The sequence below is a fragment of the Perca flavescens genome, chromosome 3, assembly GCF_004354835.1.
Source record: "Perca flavescens isolate YP-PL-M2 chromosome 3, PFLA_1.0, whole genome shotgun sequence".
Taxonomy (NCBI): Eukaryota; Metazoa; Chordata; class Actinopteri; order Perciformes; family Percidae; genus Perca; species Perca flavescens.
Genome location: NC_041333.1, coordinates 3,212,795 through 3,233,005, shown reverse-complemented (window position 1 = coordinate 3,233,005; position 20,211 = coordinate 3,212,795). Strand labels below are relative to the sequence as shown.

The window sequence follows — 20,211 nt, the reverse complement described above, 5'->3', positions numbered from 1 at the left end:
TGAAAACATTTTAAGCGAGAAATAGGCCGTGCAGTTGCTGAATTTGTCTTCATTTCAGATCGACAAAGGTCAGTTAAAAAAAGATTTTCGTCAGATTTTTCGCCGCGCTCATTTGCTCGCCAATTCTGGGTTAGCCCTCCACCAATGAGATTGGTCATTCAGTCCGACTGCCCGCCTTCCGATTCAACATGTCAAATTGGCCAAAATGAAGGCCGACGGCCCCTCCGACAGATGACGGCACGGGACACACCAAACAGACTCGAGTCACCGACCTCGCCAGACTGTCCAACGGCCGATTATCGGGTTGGTGTGTCAGGGCCTTTACGAATTGGAAGCCAACTTCAGCGTTGTCTTAAAATGTGACGTCACGAATTGTCAAAGAAATGTTCTATTCTGCACTGTATGTCAATAAATTAATTACATTACTCTTTCTGATCAAAATACATGTCCCTTTAAATATCTAAATTAATTTGCCCTGAGCCATTTAAAAAACACAGTGGAAATGTCCCAATAAATAGCATCATGCAACAAAACAAACTGCAACATGAAACAAACTTGAGAATTGCTTTAGTGCATTGCGTCTCCTGACTCCTGAATTTTCACTCGGCGTCTAAAATACGCCATGCAAAGGACACTACTCTAACACGACTGCCTTTACAACATTAATAAAATAAAATAAAATAAAATAAATAAAAGAAAAACAGTAACTGGTTTGCTTTATGGGAAACCACGACCCCAACTTAATTCACTTTGATGCAGTGAAAATGGGCGGTGATTGGTGAAAATGCGTAGTCTGCCCATGAGTTTTGAGCGCGCAGTTTAGTGCGACAGCATTTCGTTTTCACCTGATCCGACGTGGCGTGTATTTTCCAGAGCCATAGTGTATGTGCAGAGCAGTAGCCTACTATTACCTCAATGCCCATACAGACGAGAGAGCGAAAGGGCCGAGCAGGGGATCACACATGCCAATAAGTAACGGTGTCTCCAGTGGATACTTTGATACGATGAGGATCCGAACACGCAAGTTTTCCTCCTGACAGCCGCGTCCTCTGCTTCTCCGTCGAGTTGGTTTGGAGTAAATCACAACCGGGAAGCAACAGGAGAAGACAAGGTAAAGTTTCAGGGTTTATTTTGCACATGATTATTTGGTTTATAGGCTTAATGTATGTGACTTAGCACGCTTCTAACAACAATTCCTCTTTTAGTCATTTGCTGTGAACTGTTCCTTTACTTTACTTCATTTTAATCATGTTTCGGATTATGTTAAACTGTTCTAGATTTGCACAGGATGAGTGTTTTCATTTAAACTATAAGGTGTTTTATTAATAATTTTGAATGAAAAACATGAATACATCTTATTTGGCCAAATATATGTCCTAGAATTATAAATTAAGTGAATGTATTAGATTTTTTTTTCCTTTTTGAAATTTGTTTGCATTTTTCAAATGTTTGTATAAAAGGACAGTTTTGTTACACTCAGTGTGTGAAACTCACAGCTAACACTGAAACTTGATTCCCATATCCCCCCAGTCTTGCAATTCCTCATCCATTCTCAGTTGAGACTGTGATGCTGTTGCAGCAATGTCACAGCTGTATTACCGAAAACCGGACAACTCCTCGTACAGGGACCGCATCCCTCTGCGGATCGTGCGGGCTGAGTCTGAGCTCTCTGCCCTGGAGAAGGCCTACCTGGGGGCTGTTGAGAAGGGGGACTATGCCAGTGTGAAACAAGCCCTGGTGGAGGCTGAGATCTACTTCAGGATCAACATCAACTGCATTGACCCCCTGGGGCGCACAGCGCTGCTCATTGCCATAGACAATGAGAACCTGGAGATCATTGACCTGCTGCTCAGCTATAATGTATATGTAGGGGATGCCCTGCTGCATGCCATCCGGAAAGGAGTGGTGGGGGCCGTGGAGCTGCTGCTTAACCACAAGAAGCCCCGTGGGGAAAAACAGGTAGATCCATGATAACATCCCATAACATTTTAGACAGTTTACATTCTGGCCTCCTTTTTTTTAATGCTAATCAGCTATTTTGTATAGATTTGTATCTGTTTCAGTATATATTGTTTAGTATTATTAATGTTCAACATGATTGTTTGTTTATGTATGCACCAATCACCACGGCAAATTCCACGTAAGTGTAACTTACTGTGACAATAATTGCTTTTCTGATTCTGATAAGTTTACATTTCCACATGTTTCTCTTTTAGTTATTGTTTATTGCTAACCTTTCTGGCCTCAGTCGATTACATTTTATTCATTTGTTTGTATTGAACTTGTTTACAAAGGTTTCTGAGCCTCTTTGCTTGAACACAGAATATGAAACAACCTTCCCATACAATTATGACTCATGTGATTACTGTACTGGGCATTTGCATTTCATACAAACCGGTGTACAGGGTTTCCAGAAGCCTTTGTCGAGATAATGACATCACTGAACATGGTTACATTTGGGCAGAAGAGTCCTGGTGCCTCACGGTCAGCTACTAATTCCAGTTAGGCTTACTTTATGAAGTGGTTTCCCCTATGTAATACTTGCTTAGGTAGCTCCTACTCATACAGTCTGTGTGAATTGCAAATGCATGCATGTCCATGGCTGGACAGAAAAAAAGGAGTCCGTGGGCACAAGTACAGGATGTGATGCCTTTAATCTACTTCAGTGAGACACATTGTTAGCTGTCCTGTTTGGCAACAAGTGAAATATCATTGCAGATTTATAAGATAACTAATATCAGTTAATATTGAGTTATGTCTTTCATCTTCCATGAATCAATTAATTAAGGGCAACATTCTCAAATGATCAAAACCTTTATTTACATTGTATAGTACTGTATATTACGCTACAGTTCAGTTTGTTTTTATTACTTCCAACAGTGTTTTAAAGGAACACGCCGACTTATTGGGACTTTGTCTTATTCACGGTATCCCCCAGAGGTAGATAAGTCCATACATACCCTTCTCATCTCCATGCGTGCCGTAACTCTGTCTGACGCACCCACCGCTAGCCTAGCTTAGCACAGATCCTGGAGGTAACCGGCTCCATCTAGCCTAGCTTAGCACAGATCCTGGAGGTAACCGGCTCCATCTAGCCTACTGCTCCCAATAAGTGACAAAATAACACCAACACGTTCCTATTTACATGTTGTGATTTGTATAGTCACAGCTTGTACAAATAACAAGGTCACATGACACAGCCATCTTCTAACCGTATACATACTGGGAACTATATTCTCAGAAGGCAAAGCACTGCTACTTCTGCTACTTGGGCGGAGTGATTTGCTCGCAGCACCTGAGCAGCCCCGTGGTGAGGAGCAGAGAGTAACAACGGTGCTTTTCAGGTGTTGCGCTAATCACTTATTGGGAGCAGTAGGCTAGATGGAGCCGGTTACCTCCAGGATCTGTGCTAAGCTAGGCTAGATGGAGCCGGTTACCTCCAGGATCTGTGCTAAGCTAGGCTAGCGGTGGGTGCGTCAGACAGAGTTACGACACGCACGGAGATGAGAAGGGTATGTATGGACTTATCTATCTCTGGGGGATACGGTGAATAAGACAAAGTCCCAATAAGTCGCCGTGTTCCTTTTAAGTGGATGTCCTCCTATCAGTGGTGTGCGTGTGATTCTGATGGCGTCCCTGAGATACACTGGCAGACTGCACCCTGCTCTCTTAGACTAGACTACAGCAGTTTAGAAAACAGATTTGTAGATTCTGGTAACATGCCTGCCTTTCATTAACACCAGTAGTAGCTGGACACCAAATGATGGCACAATATTACCATTTAGGTCAATGTTATGTCAGATTGAATTAAATGGCTTCAGCAGTGAGAGGTTTTCAGTAATGTTATTCTTTAGTCTAAAACTGATAGATAAAGAAATTAAGTAGTTATGTGCTTTCCTCTGTTCTTAGTTTCAGACATGGCTGAGGAATCTAACTCTTATTATCTGCTTGAAAGTTGCAGCACAGATACTCTTTGATGACAACAAAAAGTCAGTCTCCACTGTTTGGGTGGCATTGAATTTGTTGACATCTTTGTAAATATGTTTTTGACGCTGCTGGGTCTCCCTGTAATGGATTGGTGTGTTCTGTGAAAAGGAGGAAAAAGAACAAAGGGTGTACGCAGTTGCTTCCAACCAGGAAGATGTTTTGAGGCCAGCTGAACCACAAGCCATTAGCTGTGTGCTCAGAAATCAAAGATGGATGAAATTAGACCCATTTAAACCAGTTGGTGCAGGTCCTATAAGGGGTTTAAAAAGCAGTGTTCTTTTGTGAACTGATTAAATAAGACTATACTGTAAATTGATTATGTTTAATGTCATGTTCATTTGTGTTCCTCTCATGGCTTCCTGAAAAGGTCCCACCAATTCTACTCGACAGACAGTTTTCAGACTTCACCCCAGACATCACTCCAATCATCCTTGCAGCCCACACCAACAACTATGAGATCATCAAACTGCTCGTGCAGCGAGGTGTTTCCGTACCTCAGCCACATGCTGTGCGCTGCAACTGCGTGGAGTGCGTGTCCAGTTCAGACGTGGACAGCCTACGCCACTCGCGCTCTCGCCTTAACATCTACAAGGCCCTTGCCAGCCCGTCCCTGATCGCCCTGTCCAGCGAGGATCCTTTCCTCACGGCCTTTCAGCTCAGCTGGGAGCTGAAGGAGCTCAGCAGAGTAGAGAACGAGTTCAAGTCAGAGTATGAGGAGCTGTCCCATATGTGTAAACAATTTGCCAAGGACCTCTTGGACCAGACCCGAAGCTCTAAAGAGTTGGAAATAATACTCAACTACCGTGATGACATGAACCCTCTGCTGGATGAGACCACTAATGATCTGGCCCGACTGAAGCTGGCTATCAAATTTTGCCAGAAAGAGGTAAGCTCTTTGGTGATTATGATACCCTCTTGGCCCACAGCAGTACAATACCAATGTGTAATACTGGTACACATACAGACATACAGAGAACTGACAGGGTTTTACAATATATTGACACTTGTGCAACAAGTACAACAAGGAATAAGAATTACATTGGTTGAACAACATGGACAGGATAACAAGAATGGTGCCAAGACGAGTTGTAAATGGCCTGAGATGGGTGGAGATGTCCTTGGGGAGTTTAGAACAACATATAATTGCCAGCCGGGCTCTTAGCAACGCATTACAGTAGCACTCTCAGACTGTCCCATGACAATTAGATAATTGAGGATAATGATGGGGTAAGTGATGGCCATTTCCTTGAAACACATACTCATAATATGTTAATTAGGGAGGGAACATTTTACTGTCTTTTAACATCATCTTTGGAGTTTTTATCCCCTGGATGCAGGGCCAACTTTCTGTCATTCGTTGTGAAATAGAGCCACTAAGAATTTACAAATTGTATTTACACAGTGGCATTGACAAAATAGGATTTGTCAAAGTTGTTTTATCTGAATTCAGCCACAATTTTTTTATTCAATTTTATTTATAGCAGACATTATATAGACCAATCATAACAAGAGTTATCTCAGGACACTTTACAGATAGAGTAGGTCTAGACCACACTCTATAATTTAGAAAGACCCAACAATTCCAGTAATTCCCCATACCATAAGTTTATCATGAATTGTATCTGTAAATGTATGCTATACTTTGCATGGATTTTTGCTTAACACAGCAACTGGAAACAACAATAAAGGCTGGTTAAAATGTGGTCTTAATAATGGATGGTATAAAATAGGTCTCAATTCATCACATTTAGAAGAAAAATTAGTTGTCTTATTTCTCTTTATAGTGGGAGGACAGGAAATGTGGCGTTGCATGCAGTCTTTTGGCTATTTTTATATGACACAAACCGTTGGCATTGTGAGAATGAAAGCTCAGTGTGACTGTTAGCAGCCCTGTGTGTCATAACTGGTCTCCGTGGCAAAAGGTTTTACAGATGAACTTCAAGCGCTCAGTGGCTGTTTGTTTGATCACAGATGGGTGATTTGCACAAGATTTCTTCTGTCGATTTTAGACCACATTTTAAATTAATCATCTACTAACTACGCTGCTACTACTGGTACTAATACTACTACTACTTACAGTAATAATATTAGCAATAATAATGAACACACGTATTTGCAGTAAGATTTTACTTTCTTAACCAGTAAAGTCCTCAGCAATAATAAATACTTGGGCTGTTTGATTATTTTCGTAGTCGATTAATCTGTTGATTATTTTCTCGATTATTCGATTAGTTGTTTGGTCTATAAAATGTCAGAGAATGGTGAAAAATGTGGAACAGTGTTTCCCAAAAGCCCGAGATGACGTCCTCAAATGTCTCGTTTTGGCCACCTCTCAAAGATATTCAGTTTACTGTCACAGAGGAGAGAAGAAACTAGAAAATATTCACATTTAAGAAGCTGGAATCAAAGAATTTTTACTTTTGTCTTAAAAAATTACTCAAACCGACTTGATTTGATAATCAATTATCAAAATTCATTTAAGAGTTGACAACTAATCGATTAATTGATTAATATTTGCAGCTCTAATAAATAAAACGTCATCTTGTGTATTTGGCCTGTTTAATCTGGAGGATGGCTGAATCAAGAACAATCAATGAACTTGATAAAACAAAGCTTTATGGTTTTTTCCCATTTGTGCTCTTGTTTTAAGAAACCGTAATACTTGCCCCACTATTATTTTTGTGCGTGCTCGTGTATTTAGTTTGTGCATTGTGATGAGCATAGAGTTTTTAATTTCATGGAAAATAGTGAAGATTGTTACGAATGCCTTTTGCATTGTTCTTTTACATTATAAGAATCAGTGTGTTATTCCTTCCCCATATTATCATCAGTGGATTTGCTAGTTAAAACTTTAACAACTAGCCATTAACGTTAGTCATTGTGATTATATCTATGATGTCCTGAAGTTGTACACAAGAACATAATAGCAACAAACCACACCTTTTTATTGTTCTATGAGCTAGGGCCACTAAACACATTGTTTTACCCTGATGCCCCTCTGTTAGAGCAGGTGGGAGAAAATTTGTATTTGGGGAGAAGTATCTAGTCTGAGGTAGGAATGCCTTTTGTAGCATACATTTCATGGACCTTTTTTGTTGCAAATGTGTAAGTAGAATGTGTTAAAGATGAGATTTGTTCTTAGGAAATGTAGCCTTTCTAAAGACACATAATGCCACATGACCAAAGAACTCGGTTTGTTGGTGTTTATACAATCTGCTGCAGTGTAGCGTGACGCTGAATGACGGCTTGTTAAAAAATATCTAGTTGCTGTGTAAGTAGGTTTTTCTGTGTGCAGTATGCATGTAAGGAAACATAAACTGCTAATGCTATCTGCCAAAAATGTCAGAACAGTGTTAAAGTGTTTTCTGATTTAGATTATGTTCAAATAAACTAATTACATTTGAACTAATTAAAAAGTTTTTAATTATCTTAATTAATTGGCTCTATAAAATAGAAAGCCTTTTTGTGAATACAGCAAATTACTGTAGGAGTGCCTCTCCTTAACAGTGCAATAAAAGACAGGAAGAACATCACGATGACAAAACCAACTTAAGCTACTGTGATTTTGATAATAAGAGTTTATATAGCCCTAATTATAAATGTAAACATTATACAGGTATAGATGTAATTTTTTTACTAGAATAAAAGTATAAATAAGTGTAAACATTTCACTGTTGTGGATAATTATTGCATTAGAGTAAGATTAAACGTAGATGTATAATTACATGTTATCAAACATTTCATTGTTATGGATGTGATTTTTGCGCTTGAATAGAAGTGTACATAAGATTGTGAATGAAAGCAAACATTTGTAGGGATGTGGTCTAGGATAAGTGATGTTATTGCACTACTATTAATGTAATGATTGCGCGAGATCCAGTAGGTTAGCCCTTGAAAGGACAGTAAACCAACATATTAGCTGTAAGGGTCATTCTATGTTTGTAGGAGTTGGTGTGGTTATGGCCCAGGGAAAGAAACTGTTTTTAGGTCTGGTGGTCTGTGCTTTGATAGATCTGTAGGGATGCCAGATGGCAACAGGATAAATGGGGTGTCCTGGATGGGAGGAGTCCTTTAAAATGTGTTTGGCTCTGCTGAGGCCACAAGATGGGAAGATGTCTTTCAGGGAGGGCAGAGGGCAGCCGATGATTTTCTGTGCGGTATTGATGACCCTCTGGAGAGCTCTCCTTTTGGCTGCAGAAAAGGCCCCCAGCAGCTTTTCTCCCAGACTGTTTTCACTTTCAGGAAGTGTAGTCACTGCTGAGCCTTCTTAACAGCCGCCATGGTGTTTAAAATTTGATGATGGTGTTGGTGGGTTGGGGTGCAGTCATGGGTGTAAAGAGCGTAAAGTAGTGGGCCCAGTACACAGCCTTGGAGAGCCGATGCTGAACATGAAGGTGGAGGAGATGTGGGGGCCAAGTTTAACAATTTTAGGCAGCTCTGATGTGCTGTAAAACCAGTCTCTCAAAACAGTTCATGACTACTGAAGTGAGTGTGTTCGGTCTGTAGTCGTTAAGGCTAGCGATGGTTGGCTTTTTGAGTGCGGGGATGATGATGGTCGACTTTATGCAGGGTGGGATTGTGGCTTGTGTCAGATTCAATACTATTGAATTCAATACTTTTCAGGCACCAACCGAATTGCCTCTAAAGTATGGAGTATCAAAAAATGCCTTGTCATTTAATACCTAAGGAGTAAATCTCATCAGCATCATTGAGCCAATAAGCATGCAGCATGCTTCTACCAAGATCTAATAATGCTGATGTTTGGCAGTCTAACATTACACATCGTAGAGACACGCAGGAAAAACTTGACGTTACGCACAGAGACAGGGCTCATATAGTAGGAGAGAAAATATAAATAAAAAGATTTGTGCTGTGACGTATAATGTTGTAATTTTTTTTTGTTTTATAAAAATTGGTATCATAAAGTATCATTAAGGAACCGGTATTGGAATCCGTACCAGTATTGAACATTTTTTAACAATACCCAGCCCTAGCGTTATGGAAATGTCTTAGAGAGTACCACAGCACATCAATTACTTTCCCGGGGAGTACTCCGTCAGGCTCAGTAGCCTTCCTGGATCCACCCACGTGAGCACACGTCTCACTTTGTGTTCCTGTAGAGTGAATATGTTGGCGCTAAAGGCTGGTGGAGGCAGTGTGTCTATGTTAGGGCTTTTTTGCCTAAAAGCGAGCAAAGAAACAGTTCAGTTCCTCTGCCAGCTAGGCAGTGATTCCCTGCCACACCAACCCTGGGTCATTGAGATGGTCCTCGAGTTTTCTCTTGTAGGCCTCCTTGGCAGCTTTGATGCCTCTCCTCGGGTCGGCTCTGATAGTGGTGTACAGGTCCCTATCACCTGACCTCAAGGTCTCTGATGTTGGAAGCTGAACAGTTGAGAAGTGTCTGGACTTCGCTTGTCATCCAGGTATTCTGGTTGGGAAAGACCCGCATGCACTTGTCAACAGAGACATTTTCATTGCAGCTCTTGATGTAGTACAGAACAGTTTCTGTGTATGTCTCCAAGTCCTGTTGTTGGAATATATTCCATTCTGTTCGTGCAAAGCAGTCCTGTAGCTGAGAAAGTGCTCCCTCAGGCCAGATTTTAATAGTCTGTCCTCCTGAGGGGGGTGTATGCTGGGATAAGGAGCACTGAGAAGTGACCCTATATGCATGCTCTATATATGTATATACCTTAATGCTGATGAATATGCCTTAGAACAGAATTATTACTTTGAAGGGGAGGGTGAATGGGGCTATTTTCACCTTCCAAAAACCTTCCTCAGACAAAATCTGCTCCTGCCAGATGCAACCTTTTGCCTCCAGTCATGTAATGGCAAGTCAACATCTCACAAGGAGAGATAGACAGAAAGCATTCAAGATGTCAGAGTCTGCATTAATAGATGACCTCATCACCCACAATTTAATGCCATATACTACTCTAATGGGGATCCATTTGGCCATAACTAGGTTAAGATGAAATTAACTTCAATCACCATCTGCAGATGTCCAGCTGATGTTTATATCAAATCTTAGTCAACACTAAAGACATGTTTGCCCTCTTAAAACATTTGTCTTGCATGTGTAGCGGGTGTGTACTCTCTCTCTCTCTTGCGTTGTGTTGTGTTACAGACGAAACCGTCACTCTTCGTTGGCTATCACAGCCATTTATTCTGGTAAATAGCAGAATAGTGTCTCACAATCACTTTTGTCACTATAAAGAGCTCCAGTTAGCATGAAACAGGCTACAGCAGACTGGTTAACAGTCTTACACAAGATATTAACAAAATACCAGTATGAAATCACAAAAGTAGACATCTGTACCTGGTAAATAGCAGAATAGTGTCTCACAATCACATTGGTCACTATAAAGAGCTCCAGTTAGCTAAAATGAAAACAGAAATTATTCAGTTTACTGTTGCCACGGTTGTATCATAAAAGTTAGGTTATCAAGCTAGGCTAACCAGACTAGCAAGCTAGCACAATGTGGTGAACTTTTTCATTTAAGCTAAAACAAAAGAAACAAAACCAAACTGGCCTCTAATATAAAATTTGAGACCTCTAGTGTGGATATACTACATGCATACTAACATATTATCACAATGAACACATTTATCTAACTATAACAGTGGAGCTCAGTATATGCGACTTACCATGAGACAGGTTACTGCAGACTGGTGATAGTGTGTAGGAATTTACCCTAAAGTCTGCAGAATAGCACCAATAGATGGCGATCATGTTACAGAAAAAGCCTGTCTCATATGGAAACTACTCGCCATTGAAAAATGACCTTTTAATGGCAAGTGGAATTATTAACTCCACTACACATGCTTACAAGATAAGTCTGCTTTTAATTTGTATCTAACATGTAGTGTTTTTACAACTCTTGTGATTGGATGTTAGCTAAGTTGTGCTAACACATAATTTAGACAGCATAAGCTATTGGTTTGCTGCATATATGCATTATTTCATTAGTGTCTTGCCTGTCTCTTTCTGTCCAATGGGATGTTGAATGTTGAAGCATGTTTTTTCCATCCCTAAGTGTTGCCCTTGCTGTGGGTTATCAGCGGGAGGCGGTCTTGGCAGTTTTTGTCATCGTAACATCATACCTGGGAGAGTTCGAGACTGCAGGAAATCAATCCATGTTACATCTGTGTAAAGGAGAATCTTTGGTCCAGGCATTTCCCAAATGTCTGCTGGTACTCCCTGTACAATTACTGGTGTAAATGTATATTAGACAAATGCTATGTGCAGACATGGGGCATACCTGGGGAGGGCTGTTGTGTCTGATTAGCAACTGAAAATCCTTTTACATGTGTTTGTTCAATTGTCTCAGTTGGAGGGTTTCCTGAAGGATGGTTTTAGAGACTTAAAGAAGGTTCTACATGTAAGGTTGTTAAACAAAAAATTATATTTTGTCTAAAATATGGCCACTCCAACATAGACAAGACGCCACAGCAAAGTAATAAAATAAAAATTATCCAGTGGTGTAAGCAATTTGTCAGCAGTTTTGTTACTTGCATTTCGTGAAACATGTTTATTTAAAGGTATAATATGTTAGATATTTCTACTACTAGATACTATAAAATGCAGTGAGCATGATGAGTGAAATTTTAAATACAGCCTTTATTGTCTTGAATCATTTTTTTTGTGTGTGTATAATTTGTTTCCGTGTAGTGTTTGCAGGTCATGGATCAAGGTAGTTTAAGCTTAATGGCCTTTGTTGTGATTTGTCCATACTTTTCTGAATGGATTTCTGAGAAAAGGGGTTAAAAAAGGACAGTTTCATTTTAATTAACATGTCTTTTTTTGTCTCACCCTTTCTCTCAGTTTGTTGCTCAGCCCAACTGTCAGCAGCTGCTGGCGTCTCGGTGGTATGATGAGTTTCCAGGCTGGAGGAGGCGTCACTGGGCAGGAAAACTCATCACATGTATCTTCATTGGCCTTCTCTTCCCACTGTTATCCATCTTATACCTGATCTCTCCAAAGAGCCGCTATGGCTTATTCATCCGTAAGCCCTTCATCAAGTTCATCTGTCACACTGCTTCCTACCTGACCTTCCTCTTCCTGCTCTTCTTGGCCTCACAGCATATAGCCGCTGCACACCCGGAACATCAAGGCCCAAAACCCACCACTGTGGAATGGATGATCCTGCCCTGGGTGCTTGGTAACAACAAACATAATACACACACACACACACTTTTAACTGCTGTTCATTCTTCTCTTATCATGCACGGTTGTACATCTGTACACTATAGTCACGCACATTTGGAAAAAGTTCAACCAAGGTGCTTACTGTGACCATGGCCATACTGTACTTTCTGCACACTGGTTGGTTGTCAAATGTTTGTTTTTTTCCCTCCAGAACCTTACTTGAATGACAGTGTTGTTTGTTCATCTCTGACAGGTTTTATATGGACTGAGATCAAGCAGATGTGGGATAGTGGTTTCCAAGACTACATAGATGACTGGTGGAACTTAATGGACTTCATAATGAACTCCTTGTATCTTGCAACTATTTCTCTGAAAATTGTTGCCTTTGCAAAGGTACTGTATATCCTACACTGCAAGATATTTGACAGACATTTATTCAAAAATATTTATATCTTCACAGTATAACAAACATTGCAGCATTTTTACCTAACTTACCTAACAAAATAATTCAATACAATTTAATTTTATTTATAGTATCAAATCATAACAAGAGTTATCTCAAGACACTTTACAGATAGAGTAGGTCAAGACCAAACTCTATAATTAACAAACAGCCAACAATTCAAGTGATTCCCCCAGGAGCAAGCATTTAGTGCAACAGTGGCGAGGAAAAACTTCCTTTTTGGGAGAAACCTCGGACAGATCCAGGCTCTTGGTAGGCGGTGTCTGATGGTGCCGGTTGGGGGTGTGATGAACAGTGGCAATAATAGCCTCAATAAAGATAATGGAACTATGACTAAAAATAGTAGTTGTAGTAGTTCATGGCGTAGCAGGGCACTGCAGAGGGTAGCAGGACACTGCAGGACGTAGCAGGGCACTGCAGGACGTAGCAGGGCACTGCAGGACGTAGCAGGGCACTGCAGAGTGTAGCAGGGCACTGCAGGACATAGCAGGGCACTGCAGAGGGTAGCAGGGCACTGCAGGACGTAGCAGGATGTAGCAGGGCACTGCAGAGTGTAGCAGGGCACTGCAGGACGTAGCAGGGCACTGCAGGACGTAGCAGGACGTAGCAGGACGTAGCAGGGTACTGCAGGATGTAGCAGGGTACTGCAGGACGTAGCAGGGTACTGCAGAGTGTAGCAGGGCACTGCAGGACGTAGCAGGGCACTGCAGAGGGTGGCAGGGCACTGCAGGCCATAGCAGGGCACTGCAGAGGGTAGCAGGGTGTGGCAGGGCATAGCAGGGCATAGCAGGGCGCAGAGCAGGACCACAGCGACAGCTGCAACCATGATTTAGGTACCACCCTAATCCAAGAAAAACTGCTGGGCGAAAAAAACATAAGGACTCCGGGGAATAAACTCCCCAGAGCTAAGTTAGTAACAAGCATGTCTGGGACATGGATGCACACAGATGGAGAGAGAGAGGAGAGAGAAGCTCAGTGTGTCAAAGGAAGTCCCCCGGCAGTCTAAAACTATAACAGCATAATTAAGAGTTGGTGCAAGGCAAATCCGAGCCAGTTCTATAAGGGTTGGTAGATGAATCTGACGACTATGAAGAGAAGCAGAGAAGAGAATGACATATTATACAGTATCTACCCCAACTTTTAGCTTTGCTGCAGACTCAATAATAATTTGCTTTTAAGAGGAATATAAAAAGAAATGGTATCACTGTACTTTCCTGTGTTTTGCAGTAGAAGAGTCAACTTGTGGTCTGGGAAACTTAAAACTTTGCAGGATCTTATTTTAATGGGAGTCTATGTATTCCTCATATTTATTCTTCTTTCCTTTTTTTTTTTTTTTACAGTACAGTGGGAACAAACCCAGAGACAGCTGGGAAATGTGGCACCCGACTTTGGTTGCAGAGGCATTGTTTGCCATCGCCAACATCTTCAGCTCCTTGCGCCTCATCTGCCTTTTCACTGCCAACTCCCATCTGGGCCCCTTACAGATCTCACTGGGCCGCATGCTCCTGGACATCCTCAAGTTTCTCTTCATCTATTGTCTAGTGCTGTTAGCCTTTGCCAATGGCCTCAACCAGCTCTACTTCTATTATGAAACCCAGGACAATAAGTGCAAGGGTATTCGCTGTGAAAAGCAAAACAACGCCTTTTCAACGCAAGTTGAAGTTCTTAAATAAATTGTCCCTGACAAATCTGCATTGTTAATAATTAATGTTTGTTTTTCCAAAGGCATTTTGTGATGTATGGTTGTTTGCTTTTCAGGCTGTTCGAGACACTGCAGTCATTATTTTGGTCTGTATTTGGCCTGATTTCCCTCTATGTGACCAATGTGGAACCAGGACATGAATTTACTGAGTTTGTGGGCTCTACCATGTTTGGCACGTACAATGTCATCTCCCTGGTAGTGCTTCTGAACATGCTTATTGCAATGATGAACAACTCCTACCAGCACATTGCTGTGAGTGCTATAACTCACCTATTTTACAGTTTTACCACACTAATTTGTCTTGTATTTCTTTGCAAATGGTTTTGATCAATTGCTCTTATTTTTACTTTTCAGGATCATGCAGATATAGAATGGAAATTTGCAAGAACAAAATTATGGATGAGCTATTTTGAAGAAGGGGGAACTTTGCCATCTCCATTCAATATAATACCAAGTCCAAAGTCAGTTTATTATTTATTTGGATGGATAAAGACGCTGTTGTTTAAGAGAACAAGCATAATAAGGCTCGAAACCTTCGAAAGTTTGGGGGTAAGGAGTTTCCAGAGATTTGCTCTGATCTGTTACCACCACTCCATTGCATCCATTTCCAATGCTTGTCTATACTTTGGTGTTATAAATAACTTGGATTACATGTTCTTTTCAGGGTTCGATCAGTCATTAAGTTAAGAGCTAATGACCCTACCATTGCAATTAATGTCATCCTTTGTTCATAGACCTTTTTTCTTCTTTTATTGTAGAGACGTGCAGCCGAAAATGTAAGAGTAAACCACGTGTATCAGGTAATACCTTGTTTTTTTTATAATGTGTAAAGTTTTGTTGTGTCGTTATTGACTTGTTATTGTCGATAAAAAATAATCTTTATTTTTTAGGAAGTTTTGAGGAACCTTGTTAAGCGGTATGTGGCCGCAATGATCAGAGATGCCAAGACAGAGGAAGGCCTGACAGAAGACAATTTCAAGGTAGCATGCAGTCAGTGAGCCAAGTTTGTTGCTGTGTTATCTCTGCTGTTGTTTAATCTCTGGTTCTCAACAATTGACAGGAGTTAAAGCAAGATATCTCCAGCTTCCGCTACGAAGTCCTGGGAATGATGAAGGGGAACCCTCAAGGTGGTAACGTTGCAAGCTCCACCTTGGCTTACCCTGGAAACTCTTTCAAATATTCTCCCAAATTCCCTATTGATGAGCCTCAACAGACGCTGAACGTGTTTGATTTGACTGTCCCCACCCTGCAGAGGGGAGCTGCCTCCACCAGCTCTGGATCCCTCCAGAGACAGGGCAGGCTCCCCTCTCAGAAATGTGATGAAATATACTCATTGTCAGAGGAAGATACGTTGGGATCTGGTGGGCGAAACCAAAACCGACTTCAGACTGAGAAAGTAATTGTGCAAGTCTTACAGAAAATGGAGAAAGGACATTCAGGAGATTGAACATTCTTGCAATGAACACACTGAGGAAGTGAAAAATGGGCCAAAGAAATATAAAAACGAATGGTTATCTGCAAGTGAGAAATGTTAATGAAACATTCTTGTATTGGAATTTCATTTCATTTATCTACCACTTGTTTAACAATTTATCAAAATAATCTAATTCCCTCAAACTACATTCATATTCAGTTAATAATCTTGTTTTCTGTAATATATAGAGTATAATGGTATAATAATATGTTATCTCACATTATATCACATGCATTCACCTCTGATTGATAGAAGTTAGAAGAACAATACTGAGTGAGGATTGACCTCAGCAAGTGTTAACGTGACGCTCAGGGAATTGTGAAGCAAGTAAATAATTCATATTTTACCTTGACAATTAATTCCAAAGAGCCCTGACACCCTGCTGCCTATCCTATCCTCTTGCACCTTGAACTGTCCTCTTGCTGTGATATGCAAAAGTATCTTAAATCTCTTTGTCTATTAAAAATATATACATATATTACTCCTCATATGCTGACAGTATCTAGTCCCTTTTGCTAAAATAAATTATACAGGAAGAAATAATCAAGAACATCATAACATAAACACAAGTTTAGTTGTGTGTATATAATACCGGAACAAATTCTATATTGAATTTGGACATATCTAGTTGATTGACTAACAATGTAGCACCTAGCTAATTCAAAGCTTTGGGTCAGCCCATTTACTCCACCATTACCTCCCTAACCTATTTGGTGAGAGGGAATGTTTGACTCCTTATTCTGTTGTTGGAGCAGAAGAGGCACACTATGCAATCTAGTTGAGATTTGATGCAAGATGTATTCCTCAACCAAGTGCGCCATATACTATAACTTGCAGACATACTCTTGTGATCTGTGCGTTACTGTGCAATGCTGTAACTTGTAATGTAATTAAATTATTCTGCAATTAAATAAAAGAGAATTGCTCATTTAAAAAACAGTGTTCCTTACTTTTTTGGAGACACATGTTGCTTTTACAACTTGTTATACTCTTTATTTCAAAATTTGCATATTAAAGAAAACAACTGAAACATGTTAAATTGGCCTTCAAATCATTCTCTCGTTTTGTTTAACTGCTGAAATCTCTCATCATGTTTACTGGAGAAAAGATTTCAGTAAATAGTTTCTTATCTTCTTTCTGGTTGTATATACAGTGATCTCTAGATGCACAGTTTACATAGACATTCTCCTTCAGAGAGATGTTTCTCTTGTACTTTGTGACCTGTCAGCAGAGAGGCATTATCCAAGGTCCAGTGCACTCCTATTTGCAGAATAAATGCTTATTTTTTACATTATTCACATCCTGCCTGTTCAATCAGGGGTAAACTGACTCTCCCTTAGGTGAACTGTAAAGTAATTGTTACATCTGGAGCTTTTCTCATAAATAGCGGGCTTGCTGTATTTCATTTCAACTACAGTAATTAAGAATTAATTTACCTAAGACCTGTTCTTAAGTATAATGTTTTTATTTCTGTACTGCTTTATACAGTCTCCACTACATTTCACATGCGTTCACAACTAAGGTAATTTATGAGCTTGGCCACTATTAAAACTTTAACACTTAGTTACCACAAAACGGATGTAAAAGCATATTACAGCTACCACATCTATAAAAGAGCCTTTCTTTTATGTCATTTTTCAGTTCAAGAATCGGTTTAGGAATCAGAAGTACCGGTTCGGCATCAGAATCATAAAAATCCAAACGATACCAACCCTACTGTACACCCACCTATGTTACATATACTTTAAAGTGGAAACCCTCTAACCTGGGCAGAACATGCGATGAAATCTGCATCCAAATACACTGTAGGCTATACTGTATACTAGGTCCACCTTTAGCAGCTTCTATCCCGCGATCACTAACATTGAGTTTATTTGTGGTACAGTAATTACTGTATATTTGCTATAAGTATTGTATTACAGTATATGATAGTAGAATCAGTTAATTATCTACTGTGTTAGTATTGCTTTTGCAGTTTAGCTACTTTAACTATTTGCAGATCATCCAGCACCCCATGTTGCTTGCAAGTTCAAGCTATGAAGGTGTTTTTATTTTTCTGTTACCATAGCAGCCGAGAGCAAATCACACTATCTTTAGAGAGCCAATCAACTGACTATTTGCCTCTTTGTACGAAATCTGGAGAGATCACTCACTTTATATTGATTCTGCATTTTTGTCCTATAATTTCAACTTGAACGGAGCTATCTACCAAGATACGAGAGGAAACTGTACTTGAATCAAAATGTACTTCATCCATTCTTTTTGACTCATACTGGTGTGTGTGTGTGTGTGTGTGTGTGTGTGAGAGAGAGAGAGAGAGAGAGAGAGAGAGACATTGACAGTGTTCTGATTCAAAGTGAACAAGCCACTGCATTTCATTAACAATGCAGAGAGTTCATTATTTCTCAGTGCAGGGAAGCACAGAGACTTTAGTTAGAAAATGGTCTGCTCATTGGAGTGTTGGGATTGTAAAGTTAATGTATTCCAGTCTTTGGGAAATGAAAGGGGATTTTACGTCTAAGGGCTTTTCCGTGACTAATCAAGTTCATAAGAGACGTGTTGCCTTGAAAGTACCATCTTTTTACTGTCTATGTGGTTTGCTGAATGGCTCATTTTCTGATATGTTCGGCTTTTCTACTCACTGGTAAAAAATACACATCTAATACACAAGCATGATTTAGGCCGATGGTTTTCAGTCTTAGATCTGTGCTGCAGTACTGGTTCCTGGGTTGTGTCTTTTTACCCTTATTTTTTTTTTTTGACAATCCAGTAGTTGGCCAGGAGGACATTACTTTCCTGCTCCCATTTGTAACATCTGTGTAGCCAGGAGGTTGAACAACATGTGGCAGAATGAATGGGGTAAGTGATTCCACTTGGGTATGCTATGAGCAACAACACCCACTGGTAAAGCTCAGCAACAGCTGCACTTTTACAACTTTTAATGTTTGATGCCATGGGTCATTTCGCTCATTAGTAAGGAACCAAACAGATATAACAGCACATTGTAAAGTAGCTGCTGGAGTTGTGAGCCAATTAACATACAATTTCCTAAGTGTTGTGTCTGTAGTTGTAATCAGGACACATTTGCCAACATTAAAGTACAAATGTCTGTGTCCTGTTAGTTTTTAAGTTGCAAGACTTGCCAATAAATGTAAGATATGGGTGGCTTTAAAAGGCTAGTGTGGCTCCAATTAGAATGCATTTGAAAAAATGAAGAAAAAATAAAATAAAGCAGCAATATATGGATACAAGTACACATTTTAAAATTTAGAACTGAATAAATTCAGACTTTACATGAAAGTTTGGGTGTTACGGTTGGGTTTACTGGTTCTTGGCTTGATAGGAAGTCAAATTGTGATGCATCTCTAGTATTTATTCCCTCTCCAATGTAAAAACTTTTATGTGAAAATATTATCCATGTAAAATAGTAATGCTGCAAGACTCACTGCCTGCACTCTCTCCCACCACTAGGTGGAGCAAACGGCATTCTGAAAGATGTACACAGTCAGTGCTCTGGCATTTGTTCAGAGAAGAGATTATGCAATGTTTCTTTGTTTGCTGTCCAAAAGAATGACACTTTTATAGAAAAGTGCAGCTGGATTCTGTATCCCATCTGCTCATTATGTATTTCTCTTAATGTGGCTCTCAGTTGAAGGGCTCCAGAAAATGTGCAGAGCTGTTTTGTGGCAGTGCAGTGAGTACTATATTTACTTTAGTCAAGTCAATTTATTTATAGAGCACATTTAAAACCAACCTAGGCTGAACAAATTGCTGTACAAAGTTATATTATGTTATAAAAACAAAAGAAGACAATAAAAATATAGACACAATGAATATCATACAAACAACACACTTCTATACAAATGTTCCTAAACTAAATCATACACCAAAGAATAAAAATGTGTTTTAAGATGAGACTTAAAGATCTTTAAGTATCTTTAGCAATTTGTTTCATAATATGTCTAATATTGAACTTTAAAATCTAAAATTCTTTTTAACAAAAAGTGTACTAAAGTGTCCAGATAATATCATGTTTTCAATGCAATCAACTGATATGTTAAAGAATTCTTAATCAAGTAGGCCTAACACTGTGGTAAAATAACCAAGTTTTAACATAATTAAGCTTGTGTACACCTTGAAATGTGCTTAAAAGAGGACGATTACAAAACATTTTGTAAATGGGATGGTGTCCCATCTTTTTTAAATGGCCCTCCTTAGATGATCAAATAATTCACAAAATACAAATCATCATAATTCATAACACATACTCAAATGAGTGAAAAAAAAGCCCAGTATATTTAAATGTGTTTTTTTGAGAGGTTCAGGGTGGTCCAATATGCATGCATGAAATGTTGCCATCCTCCTTGAGTGGGGGGTGAAACTTGTGGTATATAAACTCCCACTCTGAGTCTGCTCCCATTACTCTGGGTCTGAAG

The 20,211-nt window shown here is 39.8% G+C and overlaps 1 protein-coding gene across 2 annotated transcripts; it reads left to right on the top strand.

Moving 5' to 3' along the window:
- Nucleotides 1–759: 759 nt before the first annotated feature.
- Nucleotides 760–16,263, top strand: trpc4b (transient receptor potential cation channel, subfamily C, member 4b). Of its 2 annotated transcripts, none has more exons than XM_028574528.1 (11): nucleotides 760–1,111; nucleotides 1,531–1,959; nucleotides 4,355–4,873; nucleotides 11,813–11,993; nucleotides 12,390–12,529; nucleotides 13,940–14,250; nucleotides 14,358–14,553; nucleotides 14,656–14,850; nucleotides 15,060–15,101; nucleotides 15,192–15,281; nucleotides 15,362–16,263. In XM_028574528.1, exons 2-11 carry the CDS (start codon nucleotides 1,582–1,584, stop codon nucleotides 15,746–15,748), a joined length of 2,439 nt encoding a protein of 812 aa, XP_028430329.1. In that variant the 5' UTR covers nucleotides 760–1,111; nucleotides 1,531–1,581; the 3' UTR covers nucleotides 15,749–16,263. The 2 variants fall into 2 exon arrangements, with proteins under 2 accessions (XP_028430329.1, XP_028430328.1); XM_028574527.1 differs by having other exon boundaries at nucleotides 11,813–12,149.
- Nucleotides 16,264–20,211: the final 3,948 nt, after the last annotated feature.